Source organism: Schistocerca cancellata, chromosome 2 (genome assembly GCF_023864275.1).
Source record: "Schistocerca cancellata isolate TAMUIC-IGC-003103 chromosome 2, iqSchCanc2.1, whole genome shotgun sequence".
NCBI classification, from domain to species: Eukaryota; Metazoa; Arthropoda; class Insecta; order Orthoptera; family Acrididae; genus Schistocerca; species Schistocerca cancellata.
In genome coordinates, this window is record NC_064627.1 from 334,392,996 (window position 1) to 334,412,649 (window position 19,654).

General features: G+C 38.7%; 1 protein-coding gene across 1 annotated transcript in view; it reads right to left on the minus strand.

Moving 5' to 3' along the window:
* LOC126161720 (putative U5 small nuclear ribonucleoprotein 200 kDa helicase) overlaps window positions 1-19,654 on the minus strand; it is a 118,901-nt gene that overhangs the window by 52,609 nt on the left and 46,638 nt on the right. The window contains exons 11-13 of the mRNA XM_049917755.1: window positions 9,404-9,574; window positions 8,715-8,895; window positions 1,688-1,803 (exon numbers count right to left, since the gene is read on the minus strand). Of these exons, the coding sequence (XP_049773712.1) occupies window positions 1,688-1,803; window positions 8,715-8,895; window positions 9,404-9,574 (468 nt within the window). The remainder of the gene's footprint in view (window positions 1-1,687; window positions 1,804-8,714; window positions 8,896-9,403; window positions 9,575-19,654) is intronic.

Below are 19,654 nucleotides of genomic sequence, written 5' to 3' on the forward strand. Positions count from 1 at the left end.
AACTCTCTCTCTCTCTCTCTCTCTCTCTCTCTGCCAGAAATTTCTAATTACATGCTTTCCTTTTCATACTTCAAGATTTCCATATGTTTTGGACCTCATCACTATAATAACTTTTTGGCTTTGTTTTAAATGACTGTGAAGATTAAATGATCCCACTTGTAGCATATGATTGCCAACACAAGCTATATGTGACTCTTTTTTGATCCCCCACTCTTTGAAGAAAACTGTCATAAACCCAACCTCCATTATGAAACATTTAAAAATAATTATTTTCTGAAACATACTGTCAGATTAAAACTGTGTGCCGGACCAAGACTGGAATTCAGGACCCTTGCCTTTCACAGACAAGTGCTCTACCAACTGAACTACCAAAGCACGACTCATGACTCACGACCCGTCCTCACAATTTTACTTCCGCCAGTACCTCGTCTCCTACTGACCAACCTTCACAGAAGTTCTCCTGCGAAACTTGCAGGAGTAGCACCGCTGGAAGAAAGGATATTGCAGAGACATGGCTTAGCAACAGCCTGGGGGACATTTCCAGAATGAAATTTTCACTCTGCAGTGGAGTGCGCGCTGATTTGAAACTTCCTGGCAGATTAAAACTGAGTGCCAGACCAAGACTCAAACTCAGGACCCTCGCCTTTCGCAGGCAAGTGTTCTTTAATCTGCCAGGAAGTTTCAAATTAGTGCACACTCCACTGCAGAGTGAAAATTTCATTCTGGAAACGTCCCCCAGGCTGTGGCTAAGCCATGTCTACGCAATATCCTTTCTTCCAGAGGTGCTAGTCCTGCAAGTTTTGTAGGCAAGCTTCTGTGAAGTTTGGAGGGTAGGAGACAAAGTACTGGCGGAGTAAAATTGTGAGGATGGATCATGAGTCATGCTTGGGTACCTCAGTTGGTAGAGCACTTGCCCCCAAAAGGTAAAGGTCCCGAGTTCGAGTACTGGTCTGGCACACAGTTTTAATCTGCCAGGAAGTTTCAAATCAGCACACAGAGTGAAAATTTATTCTGGGAATTATTTTCTGATTGTGAATACAATACTTTTCTCAGACAAAGCATGTTTGCAGGACGCATTCAAGCATTTACAAAAACTTCAAAGGGCATGTGACCCTGCATGGTACATAAAGTATATGCAGCTTCAATATCTGTCTGCTCCCTTTCATCAAATGACTGCCCCATCAGCTCCCTTTGGCCTCCTGTTATAACACTGTAGATAACCGCAGGGACCACACAAGCTGACTACACTCTGGACAAATGCCTGCTGCCTCCTGTTCCAGCCAGGCCCACAAGTTGCTCGTCACCTACTACAATAGTATTGGAGATAACTGGGCAGAGTACACTTTTGGAAACTCTGAGTTACTTGCTGGTAAACTGGATCCACTGACGAGCTCAAGCATCAACTTGAATTTCTCAGATTTTTACTGTCATAGTCATCTCATAACATTTCTCCCTACTCTTCTCGGAATGGAGAGTCTCAGAATTTAAACAGTAAACTTTGTATGATGCACCACAGCTGCACGTTAAGAACAACATACCGATTTCTATGGGCAATATGAATCTCAGTTTAAGCTGAAAATTTCTTATGAATAAAATCGTAATACTAAAAAGTTACAAAAATTAAATGTGAAACACACTGCCTTGGGTTGGTGCTCTTTGTTCAATGCAAAATTAATGTTACACTTACCTTAACTTGTTCTGCTTCTGTTCTCAGAACCTCCATGGAGGCAGATCCTTCTCTTAGAAACTGACCAAGTGTATCCTTCTCAAGGCACATGTCCCTTATAGCCCTTGCTGTCTTTCCTTCATAATAACAAAAAACAAAAATACACACTGAAACTGAGATGGTGATGGCAAATTACAAAACTGGCTAGCATAAAGTTTTATTGACCAACTGCATAAAACAATTCACAAGTCAAAAGCTTCTGACAAGCAGATGAGACTTTCAAGAAAATTAGTACTTCAATAGGAACAAAGTGTATTTCATGAACAAGATTAATATTCATTGCTAACTGTATTTATTGCTAACACTCAAGAACGATGATAGGAAATTGACTATTAATGAAAGTTCAATCAACGAATGTGGAAATAAAACTGTTAAGTGATATACATGAAACAGTTTTACTATTTGGGAGTGTTGATTGACGCTATAACAGAGTTTCAAATCAGAAAAAAAGGATAAGAAAGAAGACTGCAGTTTAATGTGCAGTCAAGTATATGGGCACAGACCGATTCACTATAAATCACATGAACAAAGAATGACAGGAAGAAAAAATTAGAGCATATCACAAAGTTAATATAGTGATTAAAATGATGTGACAAAGGATTAGAAATAAATAAATTACATTTGAACCAATTAATTGAATAAAAATAATAATAAACATTTCACTAAAATTTAAAAACAAAAAATTTCAAACCACCTGAGAAAAGATTCAAAACTACAACCACGTTGCTCTTCAAGAAAATATCTTAACCAATAACACCATTATTTTTATGGCTGTAGAGCAGTTGTCGTCAGACTACTACCTGGGGGCCGCATGCGGTTCAAATCAAATACTCATACAGCCTGTTGTTCTCAGTTGTATACTACAATATATTGCATCTAGCAGTTAACAGCCAAATCTAAAAATGTCAACTAACATTGAGCCTTTCTTAAGAAGATAGTTTTCCTGCTCAGTAGCAAACAAAAATACTTATAGAGACTGTAATGTTTTAAAGTGAGTTTAATTTTAACTGACATTGGTGAATTCAGCAGTGAGCTAAGTAAGGTCAGCTATTTATCTAAGGTGATACCAGAGTTATTAGTAGTATGATCACTGTGGGGCTGGAGGATGTCAGAAGAGGAAGCTTTTATCGTTTGTCTTCCACTACTGACAACTCACAGGCATGCGCAACTTGTACCACTCAGCAGCTATGGTATAAGTTTTGACAAAGAAGTAATATGCATTTGTGAAAGTGCATTACAGAACCGGCCATCTTCAAAAGCAGTACCGACTGAGGTGACACAGTGGTTAGCACACTGGACTCTCATTCAGTGAAACAACGGTTCAACCCCCTGACCAGCCATCAAGATTTACGTTTTCCATAATTTCCCTAAATTGCTCCAAGCAAATGCTGTTATGGTTCATTTGAAAAGCCCATGGATAATTTTCTTTCTCATCCTTGAAACAATCTGAGCTTGTGCTCCTTCTCTATTGACAGTGTTGTTGACACTTCAATCTTTCCACTTCTCCTTGAAATGCAGCACTTATTTGTTAATTAATTAAGGATGTTGTAATACAATGCAGCAAGCAGAAGAAAACTACCATTTAAATCATTTATCAAACCTCTGTGATAGTTCTCACAGTCAATAGTCCATTTAAGTATAACTATGGACACTATCATTAATCAAAGTCATTCGCACGTGTAGAAAAACCAACACTTCACCATGCAACTATGGTGTCAGAACTCTTAGATCGCTGTGACTGGCAGCAATCCGAAATAGCGAACAGTCAAGACAAAGTGTTCCAAATGGTGCTGACTTTTAACAATCAGTACTTGGGGCCCAGCGGCCAACTTATTGTACCCTTACTATAGTCGCAGCACACTAATTTATGTAGGTTTACCTATTAATACCTTCTTCTATGGGCCATTGACCTTGTCGGTGGTGGGGAGGTTTGCATGCCTCAGCGATACAGAAAACTGTACCATAAGTGCAACCACAACGGAGGGGAATCTGTTGAGAGGCCAGACAAACGTGTGGTTCCTGAAGAGGGGCAGGAGCCTTTTCAGCAGCTGCAGGAGCAACAGTCTGGATGATTGACACATTTGGCCTTGTAACATAAACCAAAACGACCTTGCTGCGCTAGTATTGCAAATGGCTGAAAGCAAGGGGAAACTACAACCATAATTTTTTCTGAGGGCATGCAACTCTATTGTATGATAAAATGATGATGGCACCCTCTTGGGTAACATAGTCCGGAGATATAACAGTCCCCCATTTGGATCTCTGGGTGGGGACTACTCAGGAGGATATCGTTTTCAGGAGAAGCAAAACTGGCATTCCACTGACTGGAGAACAAGATGTTATATCCCTTAATTGGGCAGGTAGGTTAGAAAATTTACAAAGGGATATGAATCGGTTCAAGTTAGATATAGTGGGAACCCGTGTAGTTTGTAGGCAGGAGGAACCAGACTTCTGTTCAGGTGAATACAGGGTTATAACTACAAAAGCAAATAGGGATAATGCAGGTATAGGTTTAATAATGAATATGAAAACAGGCATGGGAATAAGCTGCTATGAACAGCATAGCGAATGCATTATTGTAGCCACAATAGACATGAAACCCTCATCCGCCACAGTAGTACAAGTTTATATGCCAATTAGTTCCACAGATGATGAAGAGAATGAAGAAATATACAATGAGATAAAAGAAATTATTCACCCAGTGAAGGGAAACAAAAATTTAATAGTGATGGGGAACAGGAATTTATCATTAAGGAAAGGAAGTGAAGAAAAGTAGGTGAATATGCAAAGGGTGAAAGGAATGAAAGAGGAAGCCACCTGGTAGAGTTCTGCACAGAGCATAATTTAGTCATCGTGAACACTTGGTCTAAGAATCATGAAACAAGATTGTATACATGGAAGAGACCTGGAGACACCAGAAGGTTTCAGACTGATTATATAATGGTAAAACCAAGATTTCAGAACCAGCTTTTAAACTGTAAGACATTTCCAGGTGCAGATTTGGACTTTAATCACAATTTATTGGTTATGAACTGTAGATTAAAACTGAATAAATAGCAAAAGGTAGGAAATTAAGGATATGGGACCTGGATAAACTGACTAAACCAGAGGTTGTTGAGGGTTTCAGAGGGAGCATTAGGAAATGATCAACAAGAACAGGGAAAAGGAATACAGTAGAAGAAGAACGGGTGCATTGAGAGATAAAATACTGAAGGCATCAGATGATCAAATAGGTAAAAAGATGGGGCCTAGTAGAAATCCTTGGATAACAGAAGAGATACTGAATTCAGCTGATGTAAGGAGAAAATATAATAATGCAGTAAATGAAGCAGTGAAAAGCGATACAAATGTCTAAAAAATGGGATACACAAGAAGTGTAAAATGGCTAAGCAGAAATGGGTAGAGGTCAAATGTAAGGATTTAGAAACATATCATTAGGGGTAAGATAGATACAACCTACAGGAAAATAAAAGAGGCCTTTGGAGAAAAGAGAACCACCTGTATGAATATCAATAGCTCAGATGTAAAACCAGTCCTAAGCAAAGAAGCTGAACGGTTGGAGGAGTACATACAGGGTCTATTCATGGGAGAAGCATTATGAAACAGAAGAGGGCATCGATGAAAATGAGATGGGAGATATGATGCTGCAAGAAGAATTTTACAGAGCACTGAAAGACCTAAGCCGAAACAAGCCCTGGGAGTAGACAACGTCCTGTCAGAAGTACTGATAGCCTCGGGAGAGACAGCCATGACAAAACTCTTCCACCTCGTGAGCAAAATGTATGAAACAGGGGAAATACCCGCAGATTTCAAAAGGAATATAATACTTCAAATACCAAAGAACACAGGTGCTAACAGGTGTGAATATTACTAAACTATTAGTTTAATAAGTCATGGTTACAAAATACTAACACAAATTCTTTACAGAAGAATAGAAAAACTGGTAGAGGTCAACCTTAGGGGAATATCAGTTTGGATTCCAGAGAAATGCAGCAACATGTGAGGCAATACTGACCTTATGACTTCTCAAACATGGACAATAAACAATTTAGATAAGAAGACAATAGAAGGTTTTGAAATGTGGTGCTACAGAAGAATGCTAAAGATTAGGTGGGTAGGTCACGTAACATATGAGCAACTACTAAATAGAATTGGGTTTGTGTCACAAGCTGACTAGAATAAGGGACCGGTTGGTAGGACACATTATGGACTTCAAGAGATCACCAATTTAGTACTGGAGGGAAGTGTGGAGGGTAAATATTGTAGAGGGAGACCAAGAGATGAATACAGTAAGCAGATTCAGAAGGATGTGGACTGCAGTAGTTACTTGGAGATGAAGAGGCTTGTACAGGATAGAGTAGCATGGAGAGCTGCATCAAACCAGTCTTCGGACTGATGACCACAACAATAACAACAACACAAATTAATAACAAGATCGATACATATGTGGACTGAGGACCCATCCTACAATGTCAGTAAAGACGCTTGAGGAAAATAGTCTGATGACTGCTGCTCTAGAGAATCACAAGAAATTCTTTTTCATCAATTACTCAGAAACAAGGGCCCAATTTGATGAATGTCTTGCAGGGTTTGATACCTGGGACACAAACCTACATCACGTCAATGCCACTCTTGGGGACCTACCATTAGAACTGAATTTACACAGACTATGAATAGTGCCTAAGGAGAAAACAGTAACCATCAGTCAAGAAATTTCTTATATTCTATTTTACAATGTATGGTCGCACATTACTGGTTTTAAATTCTTAGCAAGTCATCATCAAATGATTCAAATACATTATATAGTAACTCAAACAAAATGGCCAAATGAGGCACTCAGAAAGTGAGCTCATTTCTTTCAAGTTCCACCTAGATGCTACTGCCTCTTAATCTCATTCACTGAATATATAAATCTATTTGTTTCAGCTGCCATTTGTACTTCAGTAATGATTGTCATTACTGTCCTATGGCCACTTGTACCACTTTCAATGTGGACATCCTCAAAGAGGTCAGGTCTATTTGTTGACATTAGATAGAAAAAATTTATGTCATGAACTGGTCTCCAAAATATCTGTTCTAAGCATTTTTCAGAGAGAGCATATAGTACTGTTTCACATACTATTTACTAAACTGTAATTATACCAATTGATTGTTGGATGATTCAAGTCTCCTTTAAGTATAACAGTGTGATTGGGGAAGGTACGTATTAGTGAACTGAGATTTTCTCTAAAGATTTCTGTGAACAAGCACAATACATACAATAAATATCATAGTTCCTATACCCGTTTCTTGCAAAAGAAAAGAGCTATTGTTGTTGCTAAACCAGTGGCTTAATCATGTTAGCTATTAGAGAGCAAGTTTGTTTTCTGGCATTACATCTGTTAAATGGTCACTATAAATGTATGAACCCTAGCAAAACGTTTTCGCTTAAGAGACTGACAATTTTGTACTATTATCATTTAATCTTCAACACTCCATGGGATGATTACACTTTGGACTGTTCTGTTCCTCAGCTTTGCTGATGTTTGAGTTACTGCAAATAGTCTTGCCTTCCTCAATATTTTTCTCAAATAGTCTTACTACACAAAATTATTTCTCAACTAACAGATATCACAAAATGTTATTTATCCATCTTCCTACAAATTATATGGTCAATATTAGTTTTCATGTGTTTCTGCACTTTCAGAAAGCCATCTTATCTTTTACTACTACTACTACTACTACTACTACTACTACTTCACCCATATACAAGGGGTGATTCAGAAGTTTCATGACTGAATCATTTCTGAGTAGGGGAGTGCGCACGGACTGGTTTCGGAGGGTGGGGAAAGTAGTGGGGAGTCTCAGGGAATGAACCGACGCTGCGGCAGTTGCCTCTGGAACCCTAGAGAGTGCGCATCGCTTGCAGCGCGAGTGCGCGTTATTGAGCTCGGTCGAAAAGTGGGAGATGCGGAAATGGAGCAGCACTTGGAGCAGCGTTATGCGATTAAGTTTTGTGTGCGATGAACAAAACCGCCATGGAGACTCTTGGTATGGTTCAAGAGGCGTTTAAGGAAGAAGCCACATCTCATGCAATGGTTTTCATGTGGCACAAACTTTTCAAAGAAGGCTGTGGGAATGTTGAAGATGACGACCGCTCTGGGAGGCCATCATCAAGCTGAACGGATCAAAATCTGGAGAGTCTGCAGGAACTTTTAAACAATGACCATTGTCTTAGTGTGAGTACTACTCCGCTTGAGGGGTCAAGTTCGCCATGTCTGCCCGGCGATCAAGGGCGACTGGATTCTCCACCAGGACAACACACTCGCTCACACGTCACGTGCCACCGCCTAAGTTTTGGTCAAGTTCAATGTGACAACACTACCGCAGCCACCCTACAGCCCCGACTTGGCTCCAAGTGACTTTTTCCTCTTCCCCCGAATCAAGACAGGCCTAATGGGAAGCAATTCAACTCCAACAATGCCATCCAGCAGGCTTCGATGAGAGCCCTTGACAGCATGATGCTAGAGGCCTTCCAGAAGGGCTATGAACAGTGGAAGACATGCTGGCAGCACTGTGTTGATGCTGAAGGATCATATTTTGAATTTTTGTATTTAAATGTCCAATAAATTTCTAGTTCTGAGTTAAGTCTTGAAACTTTTGAATCACACCCTGTATTTTATTACACAAAGAAATATCATTGTAGCCACACTGTAGTTTTTAAATAAGGAAGATTGTACTTCTGAAGAACCAAGAACAATTTCTATTTTTCTGAAAATTTTTGAGATTCCCCCTCCACATACATTTTTTATTTGTAAGAAAAGCTTTTAGAATAACATTAACAATCACAAACTAAATTACTTTACGCAGTATGCCACAGGTTATTCGCTGATAAATATAGTTTCAAAATGATTTTTAACATGTATCTTGGCTTTTCAGGACAGACAATTTCTATCACACGAGCGCTTATTATTACATGTCATGAAAAGAACAGTATCAAACAGGTTACCTGTCTCTTTGCGTGAATGTACAAACACAAGGACTTGATTACGTCCTGCATGCTCCATCACTTTTTCATAAACAATTTCATTCATGACCTGGAATCTCTTTAGAGCCTTCTTTTCTGTAACTCCAATATACTGTTGCTCAAGAGCAACAGGGCGAAAACTGTTGTCAAAATAAAACAAACCCTGAAACATAATTACTTTATTAGTAGTTGTAGTACCGTTGAATTCCATTACAAGTGACTATTGACATTACTTATGCATTCATTTTCGAATTACAATGAACTATTTAGAAGTTATTAGATAAGCTGATAATTTATGAATGGGTTTTTGTAACCATTTGTGAGAAAAGTGATGAGTAGGAATGAGATAGTAACTGGAAAGAGGAGAGGGCAAGGAGGTAGAGGGAGATGGGAAAGAGTGTGAGTGAATGAGTGAGTGAGTCAGAGGGAGGGAGGGAGGAAGGGAGGGAGGGAGGGAGGGAGGGAGGGAGGGAGGGGAAGGGAGGGGAGGGGAGGGGAGAGGGGGGGATGTGGCTAGGGGAGCTGGATGGACTTTTAGATCTCTCTTTCACTGAGAGCTGACACAGGGCAATATCTTTTAGAGGAAAGGGCAATGACGGTGCACCACATCTATAAACACAAAGGTGTTTATGTTCAAATGAAGATGTAGATGTTTTGATTTGTCAGCTTACCGTTTCATGTTTGACTCTTAAAAACTTGGCAACATCTTGATAGTTTGGTAAAGTTGCACTCAAGCCAATTAAACGGACGTCTTCCTGTGTTGTTTCAATATTACGGATTGTTCTTGCAACAAGTGCTTCCAGCACTGGACCTCGCTCATCATGTAAAAGATGAATTTCATCCTGAAGAGAAAATGAGAATAATTTTATTTACTTCACTTTCATGACACTATCAGCGAGCTGTACAAAATTAAGAAAAAGAACACACACACACACACACACACACACACACACACACACACACACACACGTAATAGGGTACTAAAACAATCTGTACATGGTTAAATGTCCAATAAAAAGAGATGAGAGTGTCTGAATACAGTACGGTACCATCGGCCGCCTTCAGAACTTCTTGAAAAAGCAGTTTTGCCTACACCACAGTGACTTACCAAAGAAATGTAATATAATCTAACAAAAGCAATGCAAAACAATTTAATGAAGTTCCTGTATTAAATATATTGTCAATGAACTTTCTTTTATCTATTCCTTTTCCCACACAATTTGGAGATTTAAAAAATTAAAGACAGGAAGTGTCAGCTGAAGTATTAGTCAGGCACGGGATTGATGGAAAAAAATGATACTCAATGGAAAATGGTTGTTGGCAAACCATATCAAATTAATGTGTGAACTACATTTTAGAGAAACAGTGCAGAAAAATTGAAACACAGAACAAAATAAGGAAAACTGAAACAATCACATATAAAGCAAACTGCACAAACACTATAATTTGAGGAATACTTTTCAGGGAAAATTAAAGGTTTGACAACAGTTAAGTGTCCACGTGATAAGAACCACTGTACCAATGAAGAAATGTAATGCATAATAATAAGAATGTATGCATACTGCTACAAACTAGTTATGTTCATCATAGTAATGGATAAAATACTAGGAAGTGGAATGTTTCTTAGAGCATGATCATGAACCTTGAAAAATATTTTTAGTACCCACAGAAATTGATGTTACTGATCACCAATGCTTATATTTTGCTGGAAAAAATCTTGAGCAAATGAGGAGAGAGAGATAAAAAGCAAAACAGTAATTTTAAGGCCTGAGGGAACGATGTCGTTTAAGAAGTATTCAATATTATACGGAAAAAAAGAAAATGCAAGATGAGAGGAGCGTGTAAGTGAAAAAGGTATGTTCCTGACAGGTAGAATAGGACTGCATGGGTGCACAGCATAAAGAGTAAAAAAACATGATCAATACAGGATTAAGTACTGGAGAGCACAGATATAAGTAAAAATATGCTGATACTGATTTAACAATACACACAAATTGGTAGAAACAAAGGTCCCAGTACCTTCTAGTTTAATGAGCAACCTACAGCATGCTTTGATTCCCGATCTCTAACATTGAATAAAATTTCATGGCTCTTGATGCAGAAGCCCCAGCTGTATTTTCCAAGTGGAAATGATATGAAGAAAGGAAAGTTACACATCCCACTGACACTGAAGTCAGGAGAGAGGGGAGAGAGAGAGAGAGAGAGAGAGAGAGAGAGAGAGAGAGAGAGAGAGACCATGAGTCCAGTTGTCTAACACTGGGGAAGGGAAGTGACCACAGCCTTGTTCTTAAGAAACAAGGTAAAAGACAGGTGATTAGCAACACATTGATGACTTGGTCATTTGGAATGGAGCACTTGCCAGGGCAGGGCATGGTTGGGGAAGGGAAAGAGCCATGTCCTTTCTAAGGAACCATCCCTACATTTGCCTTGAGTGATGTACTGAAGCTACACAAAAGCTAAATCCAATCATTGGTTGGGATAAAAATACGATCCTCCTGCATGTGCGTCTGATGAGCTAACCACTGCTCATCCAGTATCTTATTCAAAAAGATATCCCAGATTTCACCTGAAATGTTTTAGGGAAACCAACAAACAAACCACATGGAGTGAAGACAAAGCAGGGCTAACTGTTATCTATGGATTCATTTCAGACTGTCATAAACTCAAGCATGTATTAAAAAAAAAAGAAAGCTACTCACTACGAAATTCAGTTCTTTCAAACAACAAAATAAAATGAGAACATTTCACTGTATGGAGCTTTCATTTCGAGCAAACATCATATATCAATATGAAGCACGGGAACTGAGGGGGAAAGTGGGAACAGATGACTACAGTAAAATGATATGAGTACAGTATTACTATTTCTTAGGCTAGACTATTCTACATACTTGTTAGTGCCAAGTAAGGTTTATTGACATCAGTTATAGTAACAAAAGGGTAGTTTCAATCACACTGAGCATGGCTGATCTAAGGAATTATTCAAAATAAATAAAAGTTTACATACAGCATTTATAAAAAGCACATGTTGAAACAACAAAAGATTTTACGAAGAATCTCAGAAACATAGCAGTTACCTATTGGCATATGAATACTCAGCAAAGAAAACATGAATTTTTTTGTAATTTGGTACATACAAGGTGACAATCGTTGAACTATATGAAAGAAAATGTGAAAGAAAATGTAAATCGGTTACAAACTATGGCATGCACATACTTTATTCAACATGTACATGTCACTACAGATATTTGCATTTAAGTTATGACATGTTCTGTATGTCTGCCATCATTGGCAATGATGTGGCACAGACGAATAGTGAAATTCTGCATGACTCGCTGAAGTGTCAGAACATTGATGCTGTCGTTGACCTTCTGAATGGGTGTTTTCAGCTGAGCAATGGTTTTGGGGTTGTTGCTGTACACCTTGCCTTTAATTCAGCCCCACAAAAAGGAGTTGCACATGTTCAGATCCAGAGAATATGGCAGCCAATCAAGGACCATGCCAGTGACATCAGGGTACCTGAGGGCCAGAATGTGCTCCCCAAGTGTTCCTCCAGGTCATCAAACACTCTCCTGCTTTAATAGGATTGAGCTACATCTTGCATGAACCACATCTTGACAAAATCAAGGTCACTATGAATAACAGGTATGAAATCATCTTCCAAAACCTTCATGTACCATTCGCTAGTCACCGTGCCAGTGAGGAATATCGCACCAATTATTTCATGACTGAACATTGCACACCACACAGTCACCCATTGAGGGTGAAGAGACTTCTCGATTGCAATATGCAGATTCTCAATTGCCCAAATGTGCCAATTTTGCATATTGACAAAGCAATCCAAATGAAAGTGGGCTTTGTTGCTAAACCAAACCACATTGCACATGCTAATTCTCATCATGTCCTGTGGCCAATCGTCAGTTTGAAGCTCCTAACGCAAACCATTCAGAAGCTGTGATGATTTTACTTCATATAGTTCAATAACTGTCAGCCTGTATTAACTTCGGACATCAATCAAGGTGGGCCCACAATGGCTACCGTAAATATAAGCTGAGGGCAGGTGCATTAGATACTGACAAAGGGCATGTCTTATTTTTATTCATGCTGGATGTATTTTCTGATAACAGATTATATAACCTGCTAATTCAGTTATGTGTATGTTGCTGACATCACAGGCCAATTCATGTTTATATTGCAAAGGCTGCTAAGCTCTCTGTTTTTCAGTTTGTGTATGAACAGTATTTCAACACTGCCAGCTCTTATGTACATGTGTAAAAATAGTATATTTGCCTACTAACGGCTTGGTTGCATAAAAAGTCATACAGCATGTAAAGAATGACTTTCCTCTCATGTTACGAACACATCTGGTAATGCTCTTACCGTTGTGCTACCTTTGCGCTTGGGACTTGAAGACGGAAATAATTCAGAAACTCATCACTGTATGATCAATATCCTGACCTGCTGTATATATATATATATATATATATATATATATATATATATATATATATATATATATATATATATATATATATATATATAAAAAAAAGTTGCAGATTTATACCTAATTACTAGAATGACTGTTAACCTCCTATGTAACTTTCTGTCACACTTTCATTAATTATTTTGTCTCGAGGTACATGTCTGCAGTCTTGGAACACTTGGAAAGTACATGCCACAGCATCATAGCATGCCTCTAGAGAAACCAAAACAAAATGGCACAGTCCTGTGATAAAGTGGAGTATCATGGGGTAATTCATTTTCGACAGCAGCAGAAATATTGCAACCATATCAGGCCAATCCACGAGGCTAATGAAGTCATTTGGATTGGCCTGACACAGCAGTTGCTGTGAAAATCAAATTACTAGATGATACTCCACTCTCTCAGTGGTCTGTGTCATTTTCTTTTGGCTCCCATAGAGGCGCAATACAAAACTGCGGTACGAGGATTTCAATTTCCACCAGGGCCTACAAACGAACAAATAATTAATTGTGTAATATTATCTTTTTCCCCCGAGATGATAATAACTGCCCCCCACCCACCCCACTCCCCATCGCCACCGTCTCCATCTTCTTAGACAGACACAGTAACTGGATTAATAGGATAACTTGCTTCCCTATTTATTGCATTGACTGTTATTTAATTACTGCTGTTATTTATTACAAATTTTCATGTGGAAATTGCAACCAACATTTCAATTTATGATAGCACAACTATGTACTTGTTGACGTATAGGCCATGCGTATCTTTAGCAGCAATGATCAAATATCTGTGTATCTTTGATTCTAGCATGCTGTAACACTGTCTTTTTTTTTTTTTTTTTTTTTTTTTTTTTTTTTTTTTAACCAATATAAACAGACATCAATTGAACCCCCTGCCCACGCCTAACATGTCATCGCTCAATTTATGTCCACTGCATCCATTGGAGTTTCACGTGATTGATTTCTGCAGTTCACATGAATATAGACGCAATTCTAAAAACAAGACGGTTATGATGTAAATTCTACATGTAAACTTTTATTTATCAAAGGATATATTCTAAGATCCACTACACCAAGTGTGACTGAAATGTCTTCCCATACACATATCTCACACCACAAAATAATCATTTAAAGCAGCAGTAATAATGATCACACTCCACGTATGCATTTTCATCAAAACACCAGCTGCATGACAAATGCTTGCAAATGTTTTCATTTTATTTGAGTCAGTCACATGTTTATTCCAAGAATCAACAGAAATTGATGTGCAGGCAAATCACCAGGTAAGGGGCAACAATTATAGTAGTGAGATACATCAAAATAGGAAAAGTAGATGCAAGGCTACGATTAATTGAAGGAATGTTGAGGAAATATCATTCATCCACATTAAGAGTTGAATTTCCGATACCACATACACCAAAAAAATCAGGAAACATATCACTTCCTTCAAAATATGTAAAACAATGAGAAAATCTGATGAATAAGAGCTAATATGAAGATTAATGGACAGTCATTTTTCCTACATGTTGTTGTTGTTGTTGTTGTTGTGGTCTTCAGTCCAGTGACTGGTTTGATGCAGCTCTCCGTGCTACTCTATCCTGTGCAAGCTTCTTCGTCTCCCAGTACTTACTGCAACCTACATCCTTCTGAATCTGCTTAGTGTATTCATCTCTTGGTCTCCCTCTACAATTTTTACCCTACACGCTGCCCTCCAATACTAAATTGGTGCTCCCTTGATGCCTCAGAACATGTCCTACCAACCGATCCTTTCTTCTAGTCAAGTTGTGCCACAAATTTCTCTTCTCCCCAATTCTAGTCAATACCTCCTCATTAGTTATGTGATCTACCCATCTAATCTTCAGCATTCTTCTATAGCACCACATTTCGAAAGCTTCTATTCTCTTCATGTCCAAACTGTTTATCGCCCATGTTTCACTTCCATACATGGCTACACTACATATAAATACTTTCAGAAATGACTTCCTAACACTTAAATCTATACTCGATTTTAACAAATTTCTCTCCTTCAGGAACGCTTTCTTTGTCATTGCCAGTCTACATTTTATATCCTCTCTACTTCGACCATCATCAGTTATTTTGCTCCCCAAACAGCAAAACTCCTTTACTACTTTAAGTGTCTCATTTTCTAATCTAATTCCCTCAGCATCGGCTGACTTAATTCAACTACATTCCATTATCCTCGTTTTGCTTTTGTTGATGTTCATCTTATATCCTCCTTTCAAGACAACCAATCATTCCAAAGCATCTACTAGCAAGCACTCCCTTCTCAGTGAATGTCCCAACTATTTCTTTTTACTTTCTCTTACAACCTTCAGCAGACATCTTCTCTCACCAACTCTTTCCAACACTCTTTCATTACTCACTCTTTCCATCCAGCTCATTCTCTCCATTGTCCTCCACATCCACATCTCAAATGCTTCTAACCTTTTTTCATCCTCTCGTCCCAGTGTCCATGTTTCTGCCCCATATAACGCCACGCTCCAGACAAAACATTTGCCAAGCCTTTTCCTTAGTCCTTTATCTAATTTGCCACATAAGAGTCTCCTCTTTCTGTTGAATGCCTCCTTCGCTATGGCAATTCGAGTTTTCACCTCCTGGTGGCATCTCAAGTCTTCAGTTAATGTGCTTCCGAGATATTTAAATTCACTTACTTGGCTAATGGTAGATTGTCCTATTTTAATATAGGACAGTCTGCGTCTTGTACTGATGACCATACTCTTTGTTTTTGCTGTGTTTCTTCGAATCCCATATTCCACACAAGCTTCATTCAGATCTTTGAGCATGTTATTCACTGCCCGCTCACTTTCTGCCACTAATACCATGTCATCAGCAAATCTTATACTTTCTATTCTCTTTCCACCAATACATATTCCTCTTTTCCCATCTAAACTTTTCGCAATAATCTCTTCAAGGTATACGTTAAACAACCATGGGGAAAGGCAACAAACTTGTCTAATACCCCGTCCAATGCTGCTTCCTTCTGACATTTCATTTCCAATCCTTATCCTTACTTTCTGGTGTAAACATAGATTCTGTATCAGTTGTCTCTCTTTCCAATCTACTCCTTTCCTCTTCAAGATATCCATTAGATTGCTCCACTGAACTCTATCAAAAGCCTTTTCTAAATCTATAAAAACAGCAAAGATTTCTCTACCCTTTTACATATATCTTTCCCCTATAGTTCTTAGCAGGCCAATAGCATCTCTTGTTCCTTTTCCTCGTCTAAATCCGAACTGCTCCTCTGCAATCCCTCTATCCAGCTTGCCATAAAACCTTCTATTCAACACTCTCAGCAAGACTTTAGCTGCATGAGAAGTTAGACTCATGGTCCAGTGCTCTTCACATTTTTTAGTATTTCTCTTTTCCTCTATTGGTATCATAACTGTTGCAGCGAAGTCCTCAGGCCATTCCCCTTTGTCATATATCTCGTAACAGAGGTAGACTATTTCTTTTCTTACCTTGTTATCCAGACTCTTCAACAGTTCTGCTGGCAAATCATCTATTCCACATGCCTTCCTATTCTTCATCTCCTTCAGCGCCTTTTCTACTTCTGCTTCCAAGATGGTAAATCCCTTTCCATCTTCCGGCACATATTGCTCCTCTTCAACCTTAATTTCGCTTTGCATTTCATCCCCCTTATACAGACCTTCAATATATTCTTGCCATCTGTTCAAAACGTCCCGTGGTTCTTCTGCTAGAGTACCATCCGCTCTTTCTATTTCCATGTTATTCCTCTTTCTCTTACGTTCAAAAACTATCTCACTAGCCAGTCTATACATCATTTCATACTTTCCCTCTCTCTCCATTTTCTCTATTTTGTCGCATTTCTGTTTCATCTATTTTTGTCTTGCTTCTTCAGTTTCTCTTCTTAATTCATTATTCAGTTTCCTGTACCTCTTTTTGCCTTCTTCAGTTTCTATACTTTTCCACTTTCTGCGTTCTTCCATCCTTTTCAACATGTTTTCTGTTATCCATTCTTTCCTGGTGCTTTGGGATACTCTAACTCCTAGTACTTCTTTGACAAAGTCCATGAGTCCTTCCTTCATTTTTATCCACTTGTCATTAACACTTTCATCAACACTACCTCTTTGCCATTTTTCCATAAATCTGTTCTCCAAATCTGATGCCTTTCCTACCTCTTTGAGTCTTTCCATGTTTAGTCTTTCCTTTGCTTTACCTCTCCACACTTTTTACAACTTCACTTCTATTTCGCCCATCACTAGGTTGTGGTCTGAATTTATATCCACTCCTGGATAAGCTTTGGCATTCTTCAAACAGTTCCTAAACCTTTTTTGTATCAGGATGTAGTCCAGCTGATATCTTTCCCTATTCAAATTTGATATCCATGTGTAACGTCTCCTTTTGTGGTGTTCAAATAATGTGTTACCCACTGCTAATGAATTTTCTTTACAGAAACTAATTAGTTGTTCACCTCTTTCATTTCTTATTCCTAATCAAAATTTTCCTACTGTATCTTCATATCTTCCTTCACCCACCACTGCATTCCAGTCCCCCATGATGATAATGCAGGCATTTCTATTTTCTTTCTCGATGAGTTCTTGTATTTTCTCATAATATTCTTCCACTTCCTCATCTCTGTGCTGGCTGGTTGGCATATATACCTGTATTAATACCAAATCTTTTGAACTACCCTTCAGCCGTATCATCATCACTCTTCCATCAATATATTGTACCTTCATTACCTTATTTATCAACTTTTGCCCTATCAATATTCCTACTCCGTTTTCACCACTCTTGATTTCCCCTGAGTAAAAGTGTTTATAATCTCCACTTTCTATCTCCCCATCTCATTTCACACAAACCGAGGGCATCTAATCTGTTCCTTTTCATCTCCTGTTTTGCATTCTCTAGCTTTCCTGCTTGCAGAAGTGTCCTCACATTCCATGTTCCAATCCGTACCTTTCCTCCCTTCACTGTACCTTTCTTCCTTTCAAATATGTCTACTCTCACTGTGTTCCCCTCTCGGAGATCCGAATGAGGGGAAGTTTTAAAGCCGGAATCTTTCAGTACATGGTATGTCTCTTATATCTTCTCCATGGATTTTAATACCTACTCGGGATTTTTCTTTTGTTTCCTTTACTGCTTGCTCAATATACAGATTGAATAACATCGGGGATAGGCTACAGCCCTGTCTCACTCCCTTCCCAACCACTGCTTCCATTTCATGCCCCTTGACTCATAACTGCCATCTGGTTTCTGTACAAATTGTAAATAGCCTTTCGCTCCTTGTATTTTACCCCTGCCACCTTCAGAATTCGAAAGAGAGTATTCCAGTCAACATTGTCAAAAGCTTTCTCTAAGTCTAGAAATGTAGGTTTGTATGTCCTTGATCTATCTTCTAAGGTAAGTCATAAAGTCAGTATTGCCTCACGTGTTCCAACATTTTTACGGAATCCAAACTGATCTTCCCCGAGGTCGACTTCTACCAGTTTTTCCATTCATATGTAAAGAATTTGCATTAGTATTTTGCAGCCATGACTTATTAAACTGATAGTTCGATAATTTTCACATCTGTCAACACCTGCTTTCTTTGGGATTGGAATTATTATATTCTTCTTGAAGTCTGATGGCATTTCGCCTGTCTCATACAACTTACTCACCAGATGGTAGAGTTTTGTCAGGACTGGCTCTCCCAAAGCTGTCAGTAGTTCTAATGGAATGTTGTCTACTCCGGGGGCCTTGTTTCGACTTAGGTCATTCAGTGCTCTGTCAAACTCTTCACGCAGTATCATATCTTCCATTTCATCTTCATCTACATCCTCTTCCATTTTCGTAATATTGTCCTCAAATACATCGCCCTTGTACAGACCCTCTATATACTCCTTCCACCTTTCTGCTTTCCCCTCTTTGCTTAGAAATGGGTTTCCATCTGAGCACTTGATATTCATACAAGTGGTTCTCTTTTCTCCAAAGGTCTCTTTAACTTTCCTGTAGGCAGTATATATCTTACCCCTAGTGATATATGCCTCTACATCCTTACATTTGTCCTCTAGCCATCCCTGCTTAGCCATTTTGCACTTCCTGTCGATCTCATTTTTGAGACGTTTGTATTCCTTTCTGCTTGCTTCATTTACTTCATTTACTGCATTTTTGTATTTTCTCCTTTCATCAATTAAATTCAATATTTCCTATGTTACACAAGGATTTCTATTAGCCTTCGTCTTTTTATCTACTTGATTCTCTGCTGCCTTTACTACTTCATCCCTCAAAGCTACCTATTCTTCTTCTACTGTATTTCTTTCCCCCATTCCTGTCAATCGTTCCCTTATGCTCTCCCTGAAACACTGTACAACCTCTGGTTTAGTCAGTTTATCCAGGTCCCATCTCCTTAAATTCCCACCTTCTTGCAGTTTCTTCAGTTTTAACCTACAGATCATAACCAATACATTGTGGTCAGAGTC